This window comes from Anas acuta, chromosome 4 (genome assembly GCF_963932015.1).
Source record: "Anas acuta chromosome 4, bAnaAcu1.1, whole genome shotgun sequence".
In the NCBI taxonomy this organism is placed as follows: Eukaryota; Metazoa; Chordata; class Aves; order Anseriformes; family Anatidae; genus Anas; species Anas acuta.
In genome coordinates this window covers 9,196,805-9,214,339 of record NC_088982.1, presented here as the reverse complement: position 1 = coordinate 9,214,339, position 17,535 = coordinate 9,196,805, and the positions used below count along the sequence as shown (strand labels likewise).

Here is a 17,535-nt window from a genome sequence, read left to right as displayed (position 1 = left end):
TTCTGCCATACTAATGTATTCCATCTTTCAAAAAGAAAGACATGATTTTAATATTACTTAACAATATGTTAAAAAAGTAGCCAGTTAGGCTTCAGTGTTAATACAATTATACACTCTATAACAGATTTGATAGTGTGAGTACTGTTCTTTTTAAATTTTCTCATTCTGCAAGTATTCTTACACAAGCTGGCTACAAGTCAGGAAAAAAAATCAAAACACAAATAGCGTAACTTGTACACTCTTAAACAGTAGATTGTGAAAGAACTGAGGAAATACTTGTCCCATAAGAGCCTCTTTTTCATGAAGTCATGTCAGGAGAATTCTGGAGCAGATGAAAGCACAACTGACTAGGTCCATTCCTTTGTCAGGAGTCAGAATGACAAAACATAGCTAAATGCAGAAGTGACAGGAGCCACTGCAGATGATGCAAACTAGTATTTTGGCCTCCACCCAAGCCTAAGCAATTTAAAGTCTTTGAGGCCAAGGCATTCAGAAGGAGATGGAAAAGAGCTATTGTTCCAACTCCAACGGCATACAGCTACAATCAAGTAAGTCTCACTCACAGACTACAAGCACACAAGCTAACAAATTCAGGTAGAAAGTGGCAATTTTTCAGTCCGCAAGAATTATCAGGCCAAAGGGTTCAGTGCAGATCCACACAGCACTGGGGACAAGGCAAGGCAGCACTGGCTCAAGACCAGATAAGCTCTCAGCACAGCAGGACAGGTAAGTGGAGTTGTCGTTCATTGATTCCTGCAGGGTTCCCTCCCCATATTGTGTCATTTCAATGTGCAGCAAAGGTGGTTTTTTTCAAGCTAAAATTGGACCAGTTGATGGAAAGTCTCTGCCTCGTCTGTCTAGCAGAATCCAAGCAGAATCTGAAAAAAAAGTGATAGAGTAAAACTTATGTTCTTCAAAAAAAAAAAAAAATCAAGCCACTGATGGTATCCCTTTTCTGAAGGGTCATTCCAATTCGGAAGTACAAAGCTTAAAAAAATCATACCATGAAAAAAAATTACTTGCCCCTTATTCATAAACCCATTTCTTTGAACACCCCTGTATTACCAACAATTGGGAGAAGAAGCAAAGAACACTGCATACTTAGCAACACAGAAGCTAGCTGAATGTTAACTAAAACCAGAGCTGACACAGCTGTATTTACCAAAACCCTTGTAATAGTAAGAACCTAAGTAATTTATAGATCAGAAGCACCAATGGCATTGGACACTGCTTTTTCTAACACCAATCTTCTGAGTACAGCAAAACTACATGAGACAAAGGCCTAGTGAAAGGAGATTTGTTTAGCAGATAAATAGTCCACTGGACTGGACTGGAAAAAGCATCTTTAAAAAATAAAAATCCACTTAGTAGCTTTCACTGGACACACTGCACATTTATGGATGAACTTCTGAAAGAGCTTGGTATGTGCTCAGGAACAGGTGTTTCATTGACAGTTAATTCATGTTTAAATCCTTTATCAAGGTATGGTGTAGCTTGATTAGGCTACAAGTTCCATTATAGCTTCAAGGCAGCTCCATCTGTAGCACCCTTCTCTGAAAGAAAGGCTGCACAGCTTCTGTAACAGCTGAAAGCCAAGTAAGGGGAGCAGACAGAAGGAGAGAAACAAAAAAGGTATGGGGGAAGGTTAGAAGAACTGAACTTATTTTGTTCTTCCCGTGCCAAAGGTAGAAGCACTTTGCAAAATCAATTCTGAAGTCAAGGTGTAATTAATGTATCCATTTATCATCCTACTAACAAAGCAAGGAGAAAGGATGACAAATTAACAAATTATCATTGAAGAGTATGAATTCCACCAATGTTGTTGGCTTGCCATTGATTGTATCAGGAACTATCCAATGACAGAACACACTCAATGTGCCTTCATGGCATTCCTCTAAACAGCATCTAGCAGGGCACTGCAGGCATGCATAAAGAATTGGGCACTTCCTAACAGATGAAATTAAAGGAGTAGATGATATCAATCACTGAACTGGTTATAAAAGAGTAGAGTTATAAAAGCTCTAATTGCTCATTTGGAATCATGTGTGACAAACTCATTTCCAAACTTCAGCAACACTTCTGCAAGTAAAGGACACTTTCTGTCATTTATCTTATTGAGAGTAAAGAATTGGTGAACTTTCCTGTTTTATTATCACAGACACTGCAAACTTGAATGAAGCTAAGAATATTACCTGCAGCTTGTAGCACAGTGCTTGTGCTATGCCAACAATAGCATTACTTAATGTATGCCACATTTAATTCATAAGATCTGACTTTTAGTTTAAATAGCAAAGTCTGTTAACTGGCACAACTTAGAAAAATACTTTTTAAGAATAGAGTCTGTACTTCTGAAATTTCATCTTCTTTGCATGTTAACATTAATTTAAATCTGGCACATGGATTTCATATAGAAACAACCAGCACAGAGAAGCAGTTGTCCTTTGCAAGACTCAGATATTCATTGCTTCCCAGGCACATTGTCTATCAAAAGTATGAGTTCAGAGAACATTTGAAATCCATACTGCACGTCTGAGCTTAAACAAAAAACACCCTTTAATCAAATGGTTTTAGTTGTGAAACACTAGTATTGATTCCAAAATTATTCAATGGTAGGAAGCTAATGGATCTGTAGCCATTCAGCTTTGACTATCACAATGAAAGACTCACTGAGAAGTATTTATGGGAAACGAGCACGCCCAGTCACCATTAAAGATGAAAAATTTGAGTAACCTATGGTATTACTGAAGAACACGTGCTGTTACACACACATGAGCTGTCTTCCCATATCTGAATAATTTAAATATGTGATGCATAACCCCCGGCAAAGCAACCAAAACTCACAGAAGAACAAAGTTTCACAAACATCCGTTCATTCTTTTTCTTGACACTGCACTAGTGTAAGCATGCCCTCTTAAGCATTAGTATAAGCTAGTACCTGCAGTTGTGCCATCTATATTTCATGCGTAATAAAAAGTTCTAAAGCAATAGCTCCTCTAAACGTGTAAAAAAAAAACAAACAAAAAACAACCCTCATGAAATAACATTTTGCACTGAAATTCAGAAGTTTTTATCTGTTCAGTACTTAACATCTAACATTGCATTTATATATATATATTTAAAAAAAACACTAGCAAGTGTTTTGTCTGTGTGAATAATAAACATTTTCAAATTTTGCTTATAGAAAAAATGGTAGCTGAGGATATTCTGAAAGCTACATAAAGCTACATAAAAACGATGACAAGGAATTGGTCATTAAATACACTGAAAGCACCACAACAGCTTTATGGGCAGAGGTTACAGCACTTTACCTTTTAAAATATTCCACTTCTCGCTCTGTTTCGTCCATTTCCACACTGTCTAGATCAATGTCTTTGGGTAGAAAAACATCATCTGCAAAGGGAAAAGGATTACACTAAGTTAGGTTCCATGGGGAGGAGGGACAGAGAAAGGAAGAAGCTTGAACAAGCTGCATTAAAGACACTTTTAAAGAACTGTCTGAACCTTGTGGACTACTCATTATTTGTATTTAGGCTGAATTAATAGCAATTTATAATAGAAAAGCCACTTCTTAAAAACATTATACCAGTATTTCTCAGCTCAGCCTTTAGAAGGAATTAGACAGGAGTAAGGAGGAGACAAATCAACAGTAAATGTACTGATCATAGGGATTGCAAAAGATCTGATAAACCTGGAACACCAATGAGAAAGGTCAAATTATACAAGGGCATTGACAAATTCGGCAGCAAAAGAACACTGTTTGCTTGGAATTTGTTGGCCTGGCTATTAACTAAACAGCTCTAGAAGCATTTTAAGAGTAGTATTCATAAAGAAAGAATTTCAAGAATTCTTTGTAGAGACGCTGTACTCCTCCTGGACACTGTTATCAGGCTCTGTCTGCAAGTCATGCCATGTGCAATTAGTTTGTTTTTTTTTATTTTTTTTTTATTTAACATTTTTCTAATATTTTAACATGGCAGGAATTTAGGCATCAGCCACTGTAACCACGTTGGTGTATTATACTGTCTCAGTATATGATCCTCTTGTACTTGCTGAAATAAACACACGCTTCAGGAAATGTAAAGCTTTTTGTAGAAAGAAATTTGAGAATTTTCTTCACAAAGCCTCTTCTGACTTGACGTGTACTCCATTCTCACCTCATGTATACTCCATTCTCACCTCTGAAGCAGCCTCAGAAAGTGTTCCAAAAACCATGAAACTCAGAACACAACTGAAATCACCTAGCACACAGGGCAGCTTTCCAGAACCCCTGGATCTAAGAGAACAGATGACTTCTCTAAAGGCACTCCTGACGGTTCAAAAACTGTGTGCCTTGGCCTTGCAACTTACTTCAGAAGAACCAGAAAGCCTTGTAAAACAGGGCTCCCTGTACCCTATTTTCTTCAGCCTCTTTATAATGAAGAGTTGGAAAATCCTGCCAGAATAAGTTGAAGAAACAGATCACAAGAGAAGCAGTGTTCACTGCCTTAACACTTCATTTTTTACAATTATTTTTCCTTAGTTCATTTTTTGTGCCTTTGCTAATTTAATACATCAATCCTATGTCTTTAAGAAATTGCAACCAAATGCAAATTGTATTACATCATCTTTTAGTTCTAAAGTCAGAACGACTCAAAGCAAAGGGACTGCCTCGTCCAGATCCTTCGGAGAGCAGCACAATGCCTCTGAATTTATAAAGAGATAACGTCCTTGTACTTCCTCACGTTTGAACATTAGCTTTCAGAACCTGTAAGTGTACTTATTAGAGTAGCAGAAAAGAAGCATGGGGGTGTGCGTAAGTGTGGATACGTGGAGAAGGAGAGATGCGGGAAGTACCTAAACGCAAGCAGCCGCAGCAACCTACACACCCACTCCTATTCAAGGGTTTCCTTCACAGGTCTGTAGGACCAGGAGAAGAAACCGGACTGGAGTTTTGTGTTTTTCCAGTGACTGGAATTAAGACTGCACCACAACACCGTGTACACAAGAACTAAGGTCTCAGAGAAAAATATTCAGGGCTGTATCACGGTCAGATTGACACAAAATTGAAACAGAGAAAATACGAATTAAAAGAAAGAATGGTGGGCTGACTCAAGCTGGCCATGAAACCACAAAAACAAAGCGAGGCTCCATTTCTGGCTTACAACAACCAGAGGCTTGGTTTGTATGTCTATAAAGCTTAAGAAATAGAAGTATACTGAAACATGTGTCTTCAAGCACAGACTGCCACAGAAGGATGGGGCAGGTGTATGTGCTTATCCGAGAATATTGCAGTTCACACTGCTGTGCTAAATCATTCTAGAGAACAGACATTTAATTTCTGCACTGCTGCTGCTCAGCTCCTGTGCGATCACTGGGGAGTGACCGGGTGCTCTGAGCAGACAGATGTCTGCACCACAAACTGCCACCCCAACAGGCAGCCCCAGGAGGGACCAAGCACACACAGGAGCAAACTGGTGCCTGAGAAGAGCGCATGGATGAGCATGTTGACAGAGCAAACCAGCTCGCACTGCAAGCATTCATCAGCTTTGATATTAAGCATGAGATGCTTTCAGGAAAACGAAATAAAGCAAAAAATTCAATGGCAAGAAAACTATGCAAGTGCAACTTGTTTGAGTCACCTCCAACTTCTGTTGTTTTATTAATTCTATCAGATAAATCTATTTACTAGCACAAACTGGTATTCATGTAGTAAAAACACTCCATATTATTAAGTTACATAATCCCACTAAATTTTCACAATGACAAATAAAAACCAGTGAATTAGTTTGTATTTACTACACCTGTCAATGTAAACGCAAGAAAATATTTTCCACTGAAAAAATGAATATGCATGAACAATTTTTCTTTGGCTGCAGAATCCCCTGGTTTCCCTTGCACAAAGGGTAAGACCAATTTTAGACTGTGCTCAACGCTGTATGAGAAACAGCTTTGCTTTCAAACAAGTTCAAAATGGAATTCCACATACTGCTCAAGTATTCTAAATATTCTTAAACAGTAAAGAGACAGACTACAAAAAATAAACTCATTCTCTACTGATAAAAAACACACAAAAACAGTGGCATGTGCTAGTTTATTCTTCCACATTTCTACTAAAAGTATATGTGTTTACTAAAAGCACACAAGTAACTTAAGATCGTACATCACACCACTGAGCATCCCAGAAAACAAACTGAATTTATAATTACGGGGGCTTGAGTTTTCCCAAAACCTATTTTTCTGTTTCTCTAATTTACATTAGCAGGGCTGACTAAGGATAAACTTCTGGACTTAAGTGGTAGTAGTAAAAAAACAAAATAAAGAACCATGATTTCTTCATCTTTCTTATGCACTTACCAATGGAGTTGTTGACTTTGTCCCCTTTTTTCTTCTTGTTTTTCTTGTTCTTGCCTTTTGGTTGAGGAGAATCTGCAAGTATTAGCTTATTATTTTGTTGCTGCTCATTTGGTGAAGGGGATTCACTTGGTACAGGGGCTTTCTCTTCCTTTATGTGGTTCAACTGTTTTTTGTTGTTGTTGTTTAATTTCTTCTCCTCTTTTTTAGGTTCTGCAAGTGTTGGGAGCTCTGCTGCTTTTGCTTTGGCTTCTATTTGGTTTCTGGTTTTCGTCTGAATCTCAGCTGCTTTGGGGGATTCAACAGGCTTTTTCACTTGTTCAGCACATGGTTTATTATTTATTTGTTTTAGTTTCTGTTTGCTGTTTCCTTCTTTATGTTGATGCATAATATCAAGCAGAAAAGAGAGGGGCTCATGCTGCTTTACACTCCCCTCCTTCTGATAAAGCAGCTTTGAGTCTCTAGTGTTTACGGGGTTAGATAGTTCACAGCCTGCCTCTGAAACCGGCCTCTGTTCTGTGTGATTCACATGTCTTGACAGTGAACCAGAGGAGGTTTCTATCTTTTCTGATTGCTCAAGTGTACCATTCTGAATGTCTTCAGGTGCATTTGGGACAGATTCCTTCACTGTCTCGCAGTTTCGAGTAAGCATGTCCACCTTCTGACAGTCTTTACTTGTTCGTTCTTTCTTCTTTTTCTTTACAGCCCTCAGCTGCTGAAGTTCTTGAAGCCGCTGTAGCTCTTGTTTCAGCCTCTCCTCCTCCTCTTCTTCTCGCCGCCTCTGTTCTTCAAGCAACTGGTGATGCTCCCTTTCCCTGGCTTCTGCTTCAAGTCGAGCCTTTTCTTCAAGCTACAAAAGAACAGTTGGATTATTGGAAGTGACACAAATTTTGGAAATTAGTTTTAAGTATCCTTGTTGGTTGTATGTGTGAACAGCTTAAGTCTTAAGGCGTTAGCCTACCAGCTTATCTGACCCCCATTTGACTATTGTCACTACCAACCACCATTCATCATCTTTTTTTTCTTTTTTTTTTTTTTAAACTAATGCTAAGCTTAACTTCATATCAAAGTTCACTATAATCACCAAGCCCCATTGAAAATAAAATATTCAGCTTCATTCTCTCAACTGCCTGTGAATTACAAAGGTAACTCATGCTTGTGGCATGTTGCATCATTTACACGTTCTTTCCTTCTGGTAGACGTTCTTTTCAGTGTTTATTAACATTAGGAGGAGCAGTCACTAAAAGCAAAACACTGAGCACATTTAAGACACATTCCAAACTGTCAAAAATATTAAGGATGGTGAAATTTTCAGTTAGCCCTAAGTCCATAACCATGTAAAACAAAGACATAGGACTTTTTTTTCCAGCTGTTACTGAAAGTAACTAAAACTGTGCAGTACTATTCTTTTGTAACAAGCAAAATGGGATTTGTACACTGAGAACAATCCTGTCCATGTAGTTATTTTCCTGCACATTTACAAGTGTCTATAAAGGATTCCCTTTTCACAGTTACAGAAGTCATGCAAAAAACCCATAACCCTGTAACATGAACATCAGGTTTTCCAAACCCATGGAAGCATTTAAAGCACACAGACTGCATGCCAGCAAACAAATCCACAAACATGAAATATTTACAGTGATGTCACACAATGCGCTTACCAGAATTCAAAAACATTCAGCAATCAATCTCATTACAATTTGAGCTTGCAGTATGTTAAGGTTAATACTTAAACTGCAATAATAAAGCAATTTTTCTGCTTATTTAACTTAGAAAAATCATTTTCCTCTATTAACTCAGCAAGTGTTGTTTTTGTCATCTTCAAAAAAATATTTTCTGTATTACACTTTGAAGATGTTTTTGTTTGAAATGTCTCTGCCTATTTGCTTGAAAGCAACCTTTAATTTTTATTTTCTTCTCTGCAGCTTGCCACTTCACTCTGACTTCAGATAGGCCTTCACACAGCACAGCACTCTACCTCTTTCAATTGGAACAGCAAGGTGCCCAGCACAATCATTCTACATGTCAAAACTCAAAACTTAACTTCTCCACCCTCATGAAAGCACTGACCATGTGTTTCCTGGCTTCTTATAGTCACCTTTCATAACCATTATTCCAATGAAGAAACATGAGCTTTCTAATTTCCTCCAATTTCAAGCTGTCCGATCTATACAGCTATCAAATTCTTGTTGTTGACACTTAGAAATAACTTTCTGAAGTGAGGGAATTCCACTATAAAGCTGACTTGCAGCAAAATACACAATAAGGACATTGTGACAAATCCTCCTGTTCTATGTAACTTCTAAGCATCAAAATGGATAAATAAGCTTTGTATGCACAAACAGGCAAAATACCACAAACTACATAGAAAATAGCTAGGTCATTATTATAAAATCAGTACAGAGCCATAATACTTAAAGATTGAGCACAAAACACACTTAGATGCAAATGTAAGGTTCTAGGATAAGCACACTTTCAGATCTTACCTTTCTTTGCTTATGTCTGGCTCGCTTGGCTGCCCGAGAACTGCTTACTGGTTTGGTTTCAGAGCTGTTTATGAATTGTAGCAAGTCCTCCACCTTTCGATGATCAACAACACTTTCCCTTTCGGAGATCTGATCCGGTTTCTTCGGCTGCTCCTCCTTCCTTTTTGTTAGACGCAAACGAAGCTTTTCTCGCATCTCTGCATAATTTCTACTGGTTGGTGCAGCTGGCGGCTAATGGACATCAGACAAAAATTTAGTGACTAAAAGTTTCACTGACCTAATCCTCTTGAGATTTTGAAGTTTTAGAGACCTTCAAGGTCCAAACTGAAGGTCAAAACCTGCATACTGAACTCTTCATGTGTAGGTGCATCTGAGTGGATATTTAACAGGGAACAGATCTCTCAGGCTTGTTGCTAGCTCACGAGCTTTATTTTCCAATTGGAAGAATGACCAATTTTGCAGAAGAATGTGCAAGTGAGAAGACAGAGGCCTTTAAAAGCAAGAAAGGAGACTTTCATATTTCCTTGTGCACAGCATGCTACATCTGAAGATTTAAGAGAGCAGACCCTTGCTGCCATTTCCATGATCTATCAAGTCTCTTCCAGGGTTTGGGCTACACAGGCCTGAGGGCCATCACTGTGAAGGGCTGATACCCTGCACCAAAGCACACCAGCGTATTCCCAGAACATCAATAACATGTTAATACTGCTGTAAGATGAACTCCTGAACCATGTTTCGTATTTGCATTTCCAACCTCAGCTCCAGCCTCTCAACTCCTCTTTGGTCCTCCTGCCTGCCTTCCCCGCTCCCCTCCTGCAGCAGATCTGGTGCCCACCTGTTTGCAGCTGCACCAGTTCAACTCCCTAAACCAACAAAGCAAAGCCTATTAACTTCTAAAACTCCTATAGTGTTCAGTCTCTTCAGCACAACAAATAGTTCACTGTGCCATCCTACTACTGACAATAACAGAGGAGTCACAGGCATCGTGGGAACACGCAAGACACAGGATGCCCCCTCTGCCTCTTCCAGACACAGGGCAGGGGCTACAAATTCACTTCAGGCTTGAGGATGAAGCTGCAGCTGACCATCAAATAGGAAAAAGAGAGCCAGAGACTCAAATCCCACTAGCAATCTGATTATTAAAACAGACTATATGCACAGATGTACAAGTAAGGCCAGCACAAAATAAAAAATTAAAAAAAAATTGATGTGGTAACTTAACAGCTCCTGCCATTTCGCTTGTGAAAATGAAAAGGCCATTAGGAGAATCACTAGCTATGTTAGGGGTATAAAGAAAACTTCAAGGTGCTCCAACCAAATCCTTAAGGAGTAAAAAAAAACAATAGGGAAAAATGATTTTGTATAAACTCTATACTTCAAAGCACCTTATAAAGGCAAATTCAAGTCAGCACCTATCAAAAGGTACCAGCAAAGAAAATTGTTTGTAATACTGAAAATAGGCAAAATGCAGCTTGGGTTTTCCTTTTATGAAAATATAATTTAAACTAACTCTGCTTGAGTTCCAGGTGAGGTTTTTTTTTTTAGTATCACATTAAAATAGGTACTTGGAGAACTAAGATTTGTGGACAGAAGAACGGTTCATAAATTGCCGCCAACTCTCTTTTTTAAACATCCCACATTAAGTTCATTTTAACCCAAACTCACCACAATATTTATAATTACACTACTATAGATGAACGCATGAATCTTGTGAAGTTACTTACATGGCTGAATGCCCATTTGCAATGTCATAGTCAAACATGGTATCTATTATCCAAGTCAGTTGCTTCCTAAATCTTTTAGCCATTTTTATTACCCTTGAACTGCTTTCAACTGGAAAGGCTTGTTTCAATTCTTCATTTCAAAGAGGAAAATTATTTGCTACCCATGCTTTGAACTTCCTTTTACTACTCATCTCTTCAGCAAGCTCTACACTGCAGCTAAGGGGGTGGCATTAATGTCACATGCAATTGATGAATTCATGACAAAGAAAAAATAAAACTGGAAATCCAGCAACTTACTCCGCCATGGCCGAAGAACTCACAGTAACAGCAGTCACAGTATTTTCCTTCCTTCTGATTTGTGGATGTTGAGGTACTTGAGCTATGCTCTGAACAGCTGTCTTCATCTTGGCTCTCCTCTCCATCATACTGTTGATGATCATATGTGTTACTGTTCTCACAGCGATGGCCCTCACAATCAGGATCACTGTGTTAAAGTGAGAAAAAGTTTTTACAAACTCTAAATTATAATACAAGTAACACTGAAAAAAACATGTACAGCTGTATGTACATCCACCAGGAACACCTCTCTAACTGGGATTTCAGCCACCAGTGATGCATCAAATCCTAAGGCATTCTTACAGTAGCTTTCAAATGGAGATGCTCAAAACCAAAAAGAGAGACTTGATGATGCATGGCAAAGTGATTTATGAAAAACTCAGTAGGTGACTCACTGAATAAGTAGCCAACAGAGTGAGCTGTGGAAGTGTTCCTCCTTGTTTTTAAAACGGGTAAAATAACTTCAGAAGCAGAAACTTTTAGCTTTAATTTGGAATGGTTTTGAAATAGCTGCCATCTCATTGCTTGTGGTCTGAAGACAACTATGCAGTTGTAAAATGCCAAGCTTATTTCTAAAATCCCCTTGGTTGTAGACAGATTTTCAAGTCCCTCACTTAAAAAATTCGGCATCAGCAAAAAACAAGATGTTGCCATTACCCTGTTTGTACCTTAATTTTTTAAAGGAGAAAACATGGTATGTCTCTCCAATAAGCAGCAACACAGCAGTTTATTCCCTCCAAAGGACAGCTTAAATACATGCCCAACACATCTATTGCTCATTTCTTCTGGAACTGTGATGTGGTTTTCCTTTAACTGTAGAAAATATTTAATAAAACTCATCTAGCATTTGTTCTTATGTTAAAAAAGTGAAAACATACCATCATCTGTCCTATCTGCAAAACATATGTGAATCTTCCTTCTGAAGCTCACTCCTCACTCACCCCCTGCCCTCCCACAAAAAAAAAAAAAAAGTACCTTTATCAAAAATTAGGGAGCAAGGCAAAAGAAAAAATGCTCAAAATTCAGTATCCTAGTTAAGGAAAAGGTATGCACAACCATTACATGTAACAGTAGGTACCTGACAGCACAAACATTCTGGCAAGTCTATCTGAGCAATCCTAGTACTGCTGTTTCTTCCCTGTTGAGAGTTAGCACTGCAGTGCCCAGCCAAACAGTGGGATAGTGTGCTAGGAAATAACAGATACAGCTCTGTAGAAATCAAAGCTTCGTTAGTTCTGTCACTCAGCTGCTAGACTTACCTGCAGACACTTGGCGGGGCACTTACAGAGCTGTCTGTGGTAGAAGTAGGAGGTGCAACCGTAGCAGGACAAAGACCTGAATGAGGATCCACAAATCCAGGGGCTGTTGCAGCAGTTTTGGGGAAAGAAGGAGCAGCAAGATTTGGAAGATGGGGTGTAGAAGCTGGAGACAGTGCAGCAGGAGACAGTGAAGGAAGGGATGCTAAACTGGTAGGACTATTTCGTGGTGCAACTGGTGCAGAATGTCTATGGTCCTCTTTATTAATATTGTGGAACACTTCACCTAAATTGAGGGGAAAGAAAGATACTGCTTACAATTAAAAAGAGATAAGTTTCCATTTAACCACCCAAAAAAATCACTCAGAGGTAGATGTTCTCAGTTTCTGTAAAAACTGGGTATTTCAACAAAATTACCAGTCCCCAAGCCCAAATACCAAGGTCTTTAACCAAATTATAGAATGAGTACAGAGAACACAACTCAAGAGTAGTAAGCACACTGATTAAAGATAATCTCAAGACACAAAACATTACTTAAATAAACATTTAGATCTTTATGATTAAATATATTTGAGTCAGTTACTAAGCTGTGAATTACAACTCCTTACCTATTGATGAAGGTCTCTTGGACGATACTTTGAATTGGTTGCTGCTTGACTGCACTGTTGTAGCTGTGCAAGAGACAGAAGAAGTGGCAGAAGAGGTTGCCATGACAACTTTATTAGCTTCCATAAAGGCATCCTGGAAATTGTACAGACATTTCTTCTTTGCAGCATTTTTCTTCTCTTTGCTGTCAGTAACTGCTGATGCTTCATTGCTAGATGTAGTAGGAAGTGCTTCAGGTCTTATTTCTGAGAGTGCTGGTGTTAATATATCACTCCCTTCAATTGAAACACACACAGTAATTAAGAATCATAGAATTACAGAATTGTCTTTATGGTATTTAGAACTCAACATTTCATAATTTAGACGTAGTGCTGCAAGATGAACAAGGATATGCTGTGAGTATTGGCTTGGTCAGATTAGTGAACTGATCCTCTCCTCCCCAGTACCACTCCCTTTCCCTCCCCCCCAAATACAGCTGTAGTGAAAGTGTTAAGAAGTCCCAGAGCAGAAGTAAAAAAACCCTGTAAGTTACATGCCAAATGTGTTAACAAGTAGCAAAGATGCTACAGATACCTATAGCCATTTATACTTGAAAAATTAAAATTGGATACCTTTTTACATCCTAAGTATAAAAGCTTCAACATTGGAAGTCCAGGTTGTCCATGCAACAATTACAACATAGGCAGGAACACCACATCCTATCAGTGTGGTGTTATAAACCTTATCTTTACTTATTGGTAATTCCAGACAACTACGGTAACCCCTTTGTGATCAGACCTTTGACACAAGCTTGCCACTAATCATCTGTTGGAACAGCTACTCATAACTACGCTTGTATGGAGATGAACTATGCTACTGGGGAAGTTTTCTGGAAGTTTTTAAGGTCTTCCCTTTCAAGTATCACTTTAGTAGCTTGACCCAAGTTAGCAGCAGATCAGTCTGGAAAAAAAAAACGCCAAAACACAAAACCAAGCTTCCTTTTTTATACAAATTACTTTAAAAGGGCATTTTTATATTTGCTATCATGTGAATGGAAGATATACACGTTATTTATTTATTAGCCTGTTCTATTTCACTTTAACGCTTAACATCTCCAAAGGCTTCCAGGCTTAAATAAATCACTTGCTAGATTTATGTCTCTGTTTGAATGGCATTATCTCTGTGCACTGTAAGGAGGTTGTAGTACCATGCTACCAGTGCTTTTACGACCCTGTAGAAAATGAGCAGGCCTTCACAACAGAAGAATAAAAATACCTTAAGCTTCCCCTGAATTCCAATTTCTTTGCAACCCTAAGCATCCAAAGACAAAAATTCCTCTACAATGACCATAGGTGAAAAATGGTAAGCTATTCTTCTGCCTTTAGAGTCCTAGCACCAATGCATAGGAACTTATTTTCCAATTTTCAGCCCCACTGAAGTACAAATGGCAGCAAGTCTCTGCCAGCAACCCATCTTATAGAAACGGGATGATAAAGCCTACCATTCCCAGAAAAAAAGTGCCACATTCCACTCAAAATATAAGACTTAACTAGTCAGTGTGAAATAATACCAAAACCTCACCAGGAATTGTATCAGGCAAGAATGTAGCAGGATTCCAGTTCTTGTCATTCATCATCTCTGATCCCCAGAGACTTATAAATTTAGAGCTATTCCAATCTGGAGTGCTCCCAAAACAGCTTGGATAAATATGATCTTGGAGAGATGCATTGAATACTTGATGCTTGTTTGAATGATTCTGAACTGGAGCTGGCGGTAATGCCTACAAAAATAAAGAGTATTTTCCTCATTAATATTCTGTTTGCTTACACAGTCACTCCAACAGCAACATTCAAATCATAAACTGTTTCAATTATGAAAGGCATTGTGAAAAGCTAAGGGTAATAAACAGTATTTCCCAGAATGATAAAAAGATGGGTTTTATTTTTTTTTTTTAAATGTACATAACTTATTACACAGATTTTATGTATATATTTTATAATCACAAACATTTCCTTTGGATTTAGATAGAAGATGAATACCAAGAAGCCTTCTCCAAAAACACTGTGGTAAATATATATGATCAGTGGGTCACCATTTTTCATTAAAAAATATTTATTTCAATGTAGAACTTGTTAGGAATTACTACCTTTCAAAGCCTAGGCTGCCAAAAACATTTCTCTGACATTATAACCATTACCACATAAAACAATTGTGATAAAGGATTACAAACTTCAGGATTGGAAATAGCACAATAGAAGAATTAAACACTTACTATTTGAAAACATCTTTTAAAAGCTTGATTGTATTTGTCTACTCTTTTCACCTCCAGTACTAAAAGGTTCCCAGCTTGAAACTTAACAGGCAATGAATGCACCCTTTTATTCCAAAAATCATCTTAAAATAAGCCCAATAAAATACTTTTTCCTGTTTTATAGAGGCAAGTTGTTCTGGCGCACCCCATTTCTTCTAGCTGAAATTGTTTATTCACATTCTAAAATGTAACTTTCTTCCAGAAACCTTGTGCAATTCCAGCATTACGTTCAATTACTGTCACCTTTTCTTTGGCTTTTTCCAAGTGATCATCCTATTCCTCCACATTTCATGCAATGAAAGGCTATACAGGTGTAGATCTAAATATTAAAAATGTCACCTGAGTCCAGTAATTTCAGGAACTAATGCCTAAACACTCCCAACCAAGAGAACTTGTATACCTGGACTTTTTATTTTTATTTTTTTAAATCCAGACAGATTTTCATTATCTGACTAATGGTGAAAGCCAGAGCAGCAGGAATACCCTCCATAAAAGAAAACTTGCACATGTGGGTAGAAAAAACATCACAGAGACAGAACAGCCTTTCCACGATGAAACAAGCCTGATGCAGTCGGGCTTATTAGCTCCTTCACTACCAGCTCTGCTGAATTCATCTGGCTCTTCAAACGTGAAAACTCCCTAAAGCTTCAGCTTCCACATATGCCTTTCTAGCTCCCGCACAACATAAATACATGGAGCCCAGCTGGTTCAGGTGCTGTGCCAAAACTAATAGATCTGGCCAGCATAATAAAGCCACTCAGTGCTAGCAGCCTGCCACTCTGCATGGGGCTTCTGGTGGAGCCTTGACAATACGCTGCAGATGTTTCACTATGCAAAGGTCTTTTGAAAGGAAAGAGAGCAGAGATCAGGGTACTGCACGGATGAGAACTTGAGTGGACTTGCTACAAAGGGATGGGGGACAAGTGCTAGAAGGATGGAAAAGGTGGAGATTACAACAGTTAAGGATTTCAGAAGATCACCAGTGGGTGTTGAGAAATGTCAGGCTGGAGCATGACAAAAGGAACTGTTGCATCACAACAGAACTAAGGAAAGGACACCAATACGACAGGAAAAACAATGAGGATATTAAGGAGAATGGCAAGAGTTCATTAATGATCGTCTCAGTGAGCTAATCTACTCTACTTGCAACCACAGGACCTCCGGACCAGACGGGAGATGACAGGAACACGTCATGCTAATGACAGTCTTTGCCCCTTTCAGCAGGACCCGTTTTGACTCAATGAAATATTACGTGAAACTGCACCACAAAAATGTTAGCTCTTGCTTCTGACTCAATTCTAAAAGCAGTCACCTGGTCTCAATCTGTTCTGCATCTCTCTCATTCATTACTTAAAAGCCTTGGGTCAAAAGAACTTTGCAGAACCTGCAAAAAAATCAAGTTCTCTCAAAGCAGAGAAAAGCGAGAATTTTTAATACCTCATTTTTCTCAAAAAATTACTAATACTGAACTAGAAACCTCAGGATATTATCACCAAAATGGAATATTAAATTTTAACCTCCAGTATATATTAAATGAAGATTTAATTAGTCCTATTACACTGACTAAAGCCCCATTACTCTTCTACCATTCAAGACTCATTTGATTCTACATTCTTCCTATTCACAGCAAGGAAATTGTCAAGTCTTCCTGATGATAGCTGCTCTTAGCTCTGCTGTACGAACCTTTCACCATTTCTGAATCTGTTCTATTCCCTACCCCTCACACTATTTCTTCCAAAAAACTCCTACAAACAGACCACACACTAAAGCGATTTTTACGGTTTTCTTGACACTTTGTCACCTAGTAATTTACACAGGTGTACAGCATTTCTCCTGGGACCAGAACGTGGCTGCTTCGGCAGGCTTACCTTATTGTGTGTGAAGGGGGAAGCTGTATACAAGGTAGGGTGGATAAGTGGACGAGGAAGGTGTGGGATTGTATGCAAAGGTATATGTCCATGGATGTGAGGATAAAGATGAAGTGCGGGATGTGCAGGTTTTTCAGGATTCATGAACTGATGGCCAGCAGGCAGGCGTCCAGTTGCAAGTGCAGAGGCTGTAAGACCTGAAGCTTCTTGTTTGCAAACGTGACATTCACAAGCGTTTGGGCCTTGGTCAGCCTGTAAGTGCAAAATAAAAAAAACAAAATCAATGTATTTTATAATACAGTCAGACAGCTCCCTCCATGATTTTTTCTTCATAATTATAAACGATTACTTTTGCATACATAATTAATAAATTCAGAGCATCCATTGAATTCTTTCATTATGGGAAACTATTAAGTAAAAGCACTAATAAAGGATCTTTATCTCAGTTAAGCATGGAACATCCTAAAGATTAACACAATTTGATACCAAATTTTGAATGTCTACTATCAGTGACAACAAGCAAAACACTGATAAGAATTGTCAAGGAGAGACAGGAACAGGAACCTTGACAACATTAGGCAATTGCTAGGTAATTACTCCATTAGGTAAATGGGATTAGATGTTTATTTTCCATAATTT

General features: G+C 38.4%; 1 protein-coding gene across 2 annotated transcripts in view; it reads right to left on the bottom strand.

The window, feature by feature from the left end:
* Window positions 1-17,535, bottom strand: part of FAM193A (family with sequence similarity 193 member A) — a 75,986-nt gene continuing 58,451 nt past the window's right edge. For both annotated transcript variants that reach the window (XM_068679724.1, XM_068679726.1), the window contains 9 exons: window positions 16,897-17,148; window positions 14,299-14,497; window positions 12,741-13,013; window positions 12,136-12,418; window positions 10,838-11,024; window positions 8,817-9,047; window positions 6,334-7,180; window positions 3,309-3,390; window positions 1-878 (listed from right to left, as the gene is read on the bottom strand). In XM_068679724.1, coding sequence (XP_068535825.1) covers window positions 785-878; window positions 3,309-3,390; window positions 6,334-7,180; window positions 8,817-9,047; window positions 10,838-11,024; window positions 12,136-12,418; window positions 12,741-13,013; window positions 14,299-14,497; window positions 16,897-17,148 — 2,448 coding nt within the window. In that variant the 3' untranslated portion in view covers window positions 1-784. The remainder of the gene's footprint in view (window positions 879-3,308; window positions 3,391-6,333; window positions 7,181-8,816; window positions 9,048-10,837; window positions 11,025-12,135; window positions 12,419-12,740; window positions 13,014-14,298; window positions 14,498-16,896; window positions 17,149-17,535) is intronic.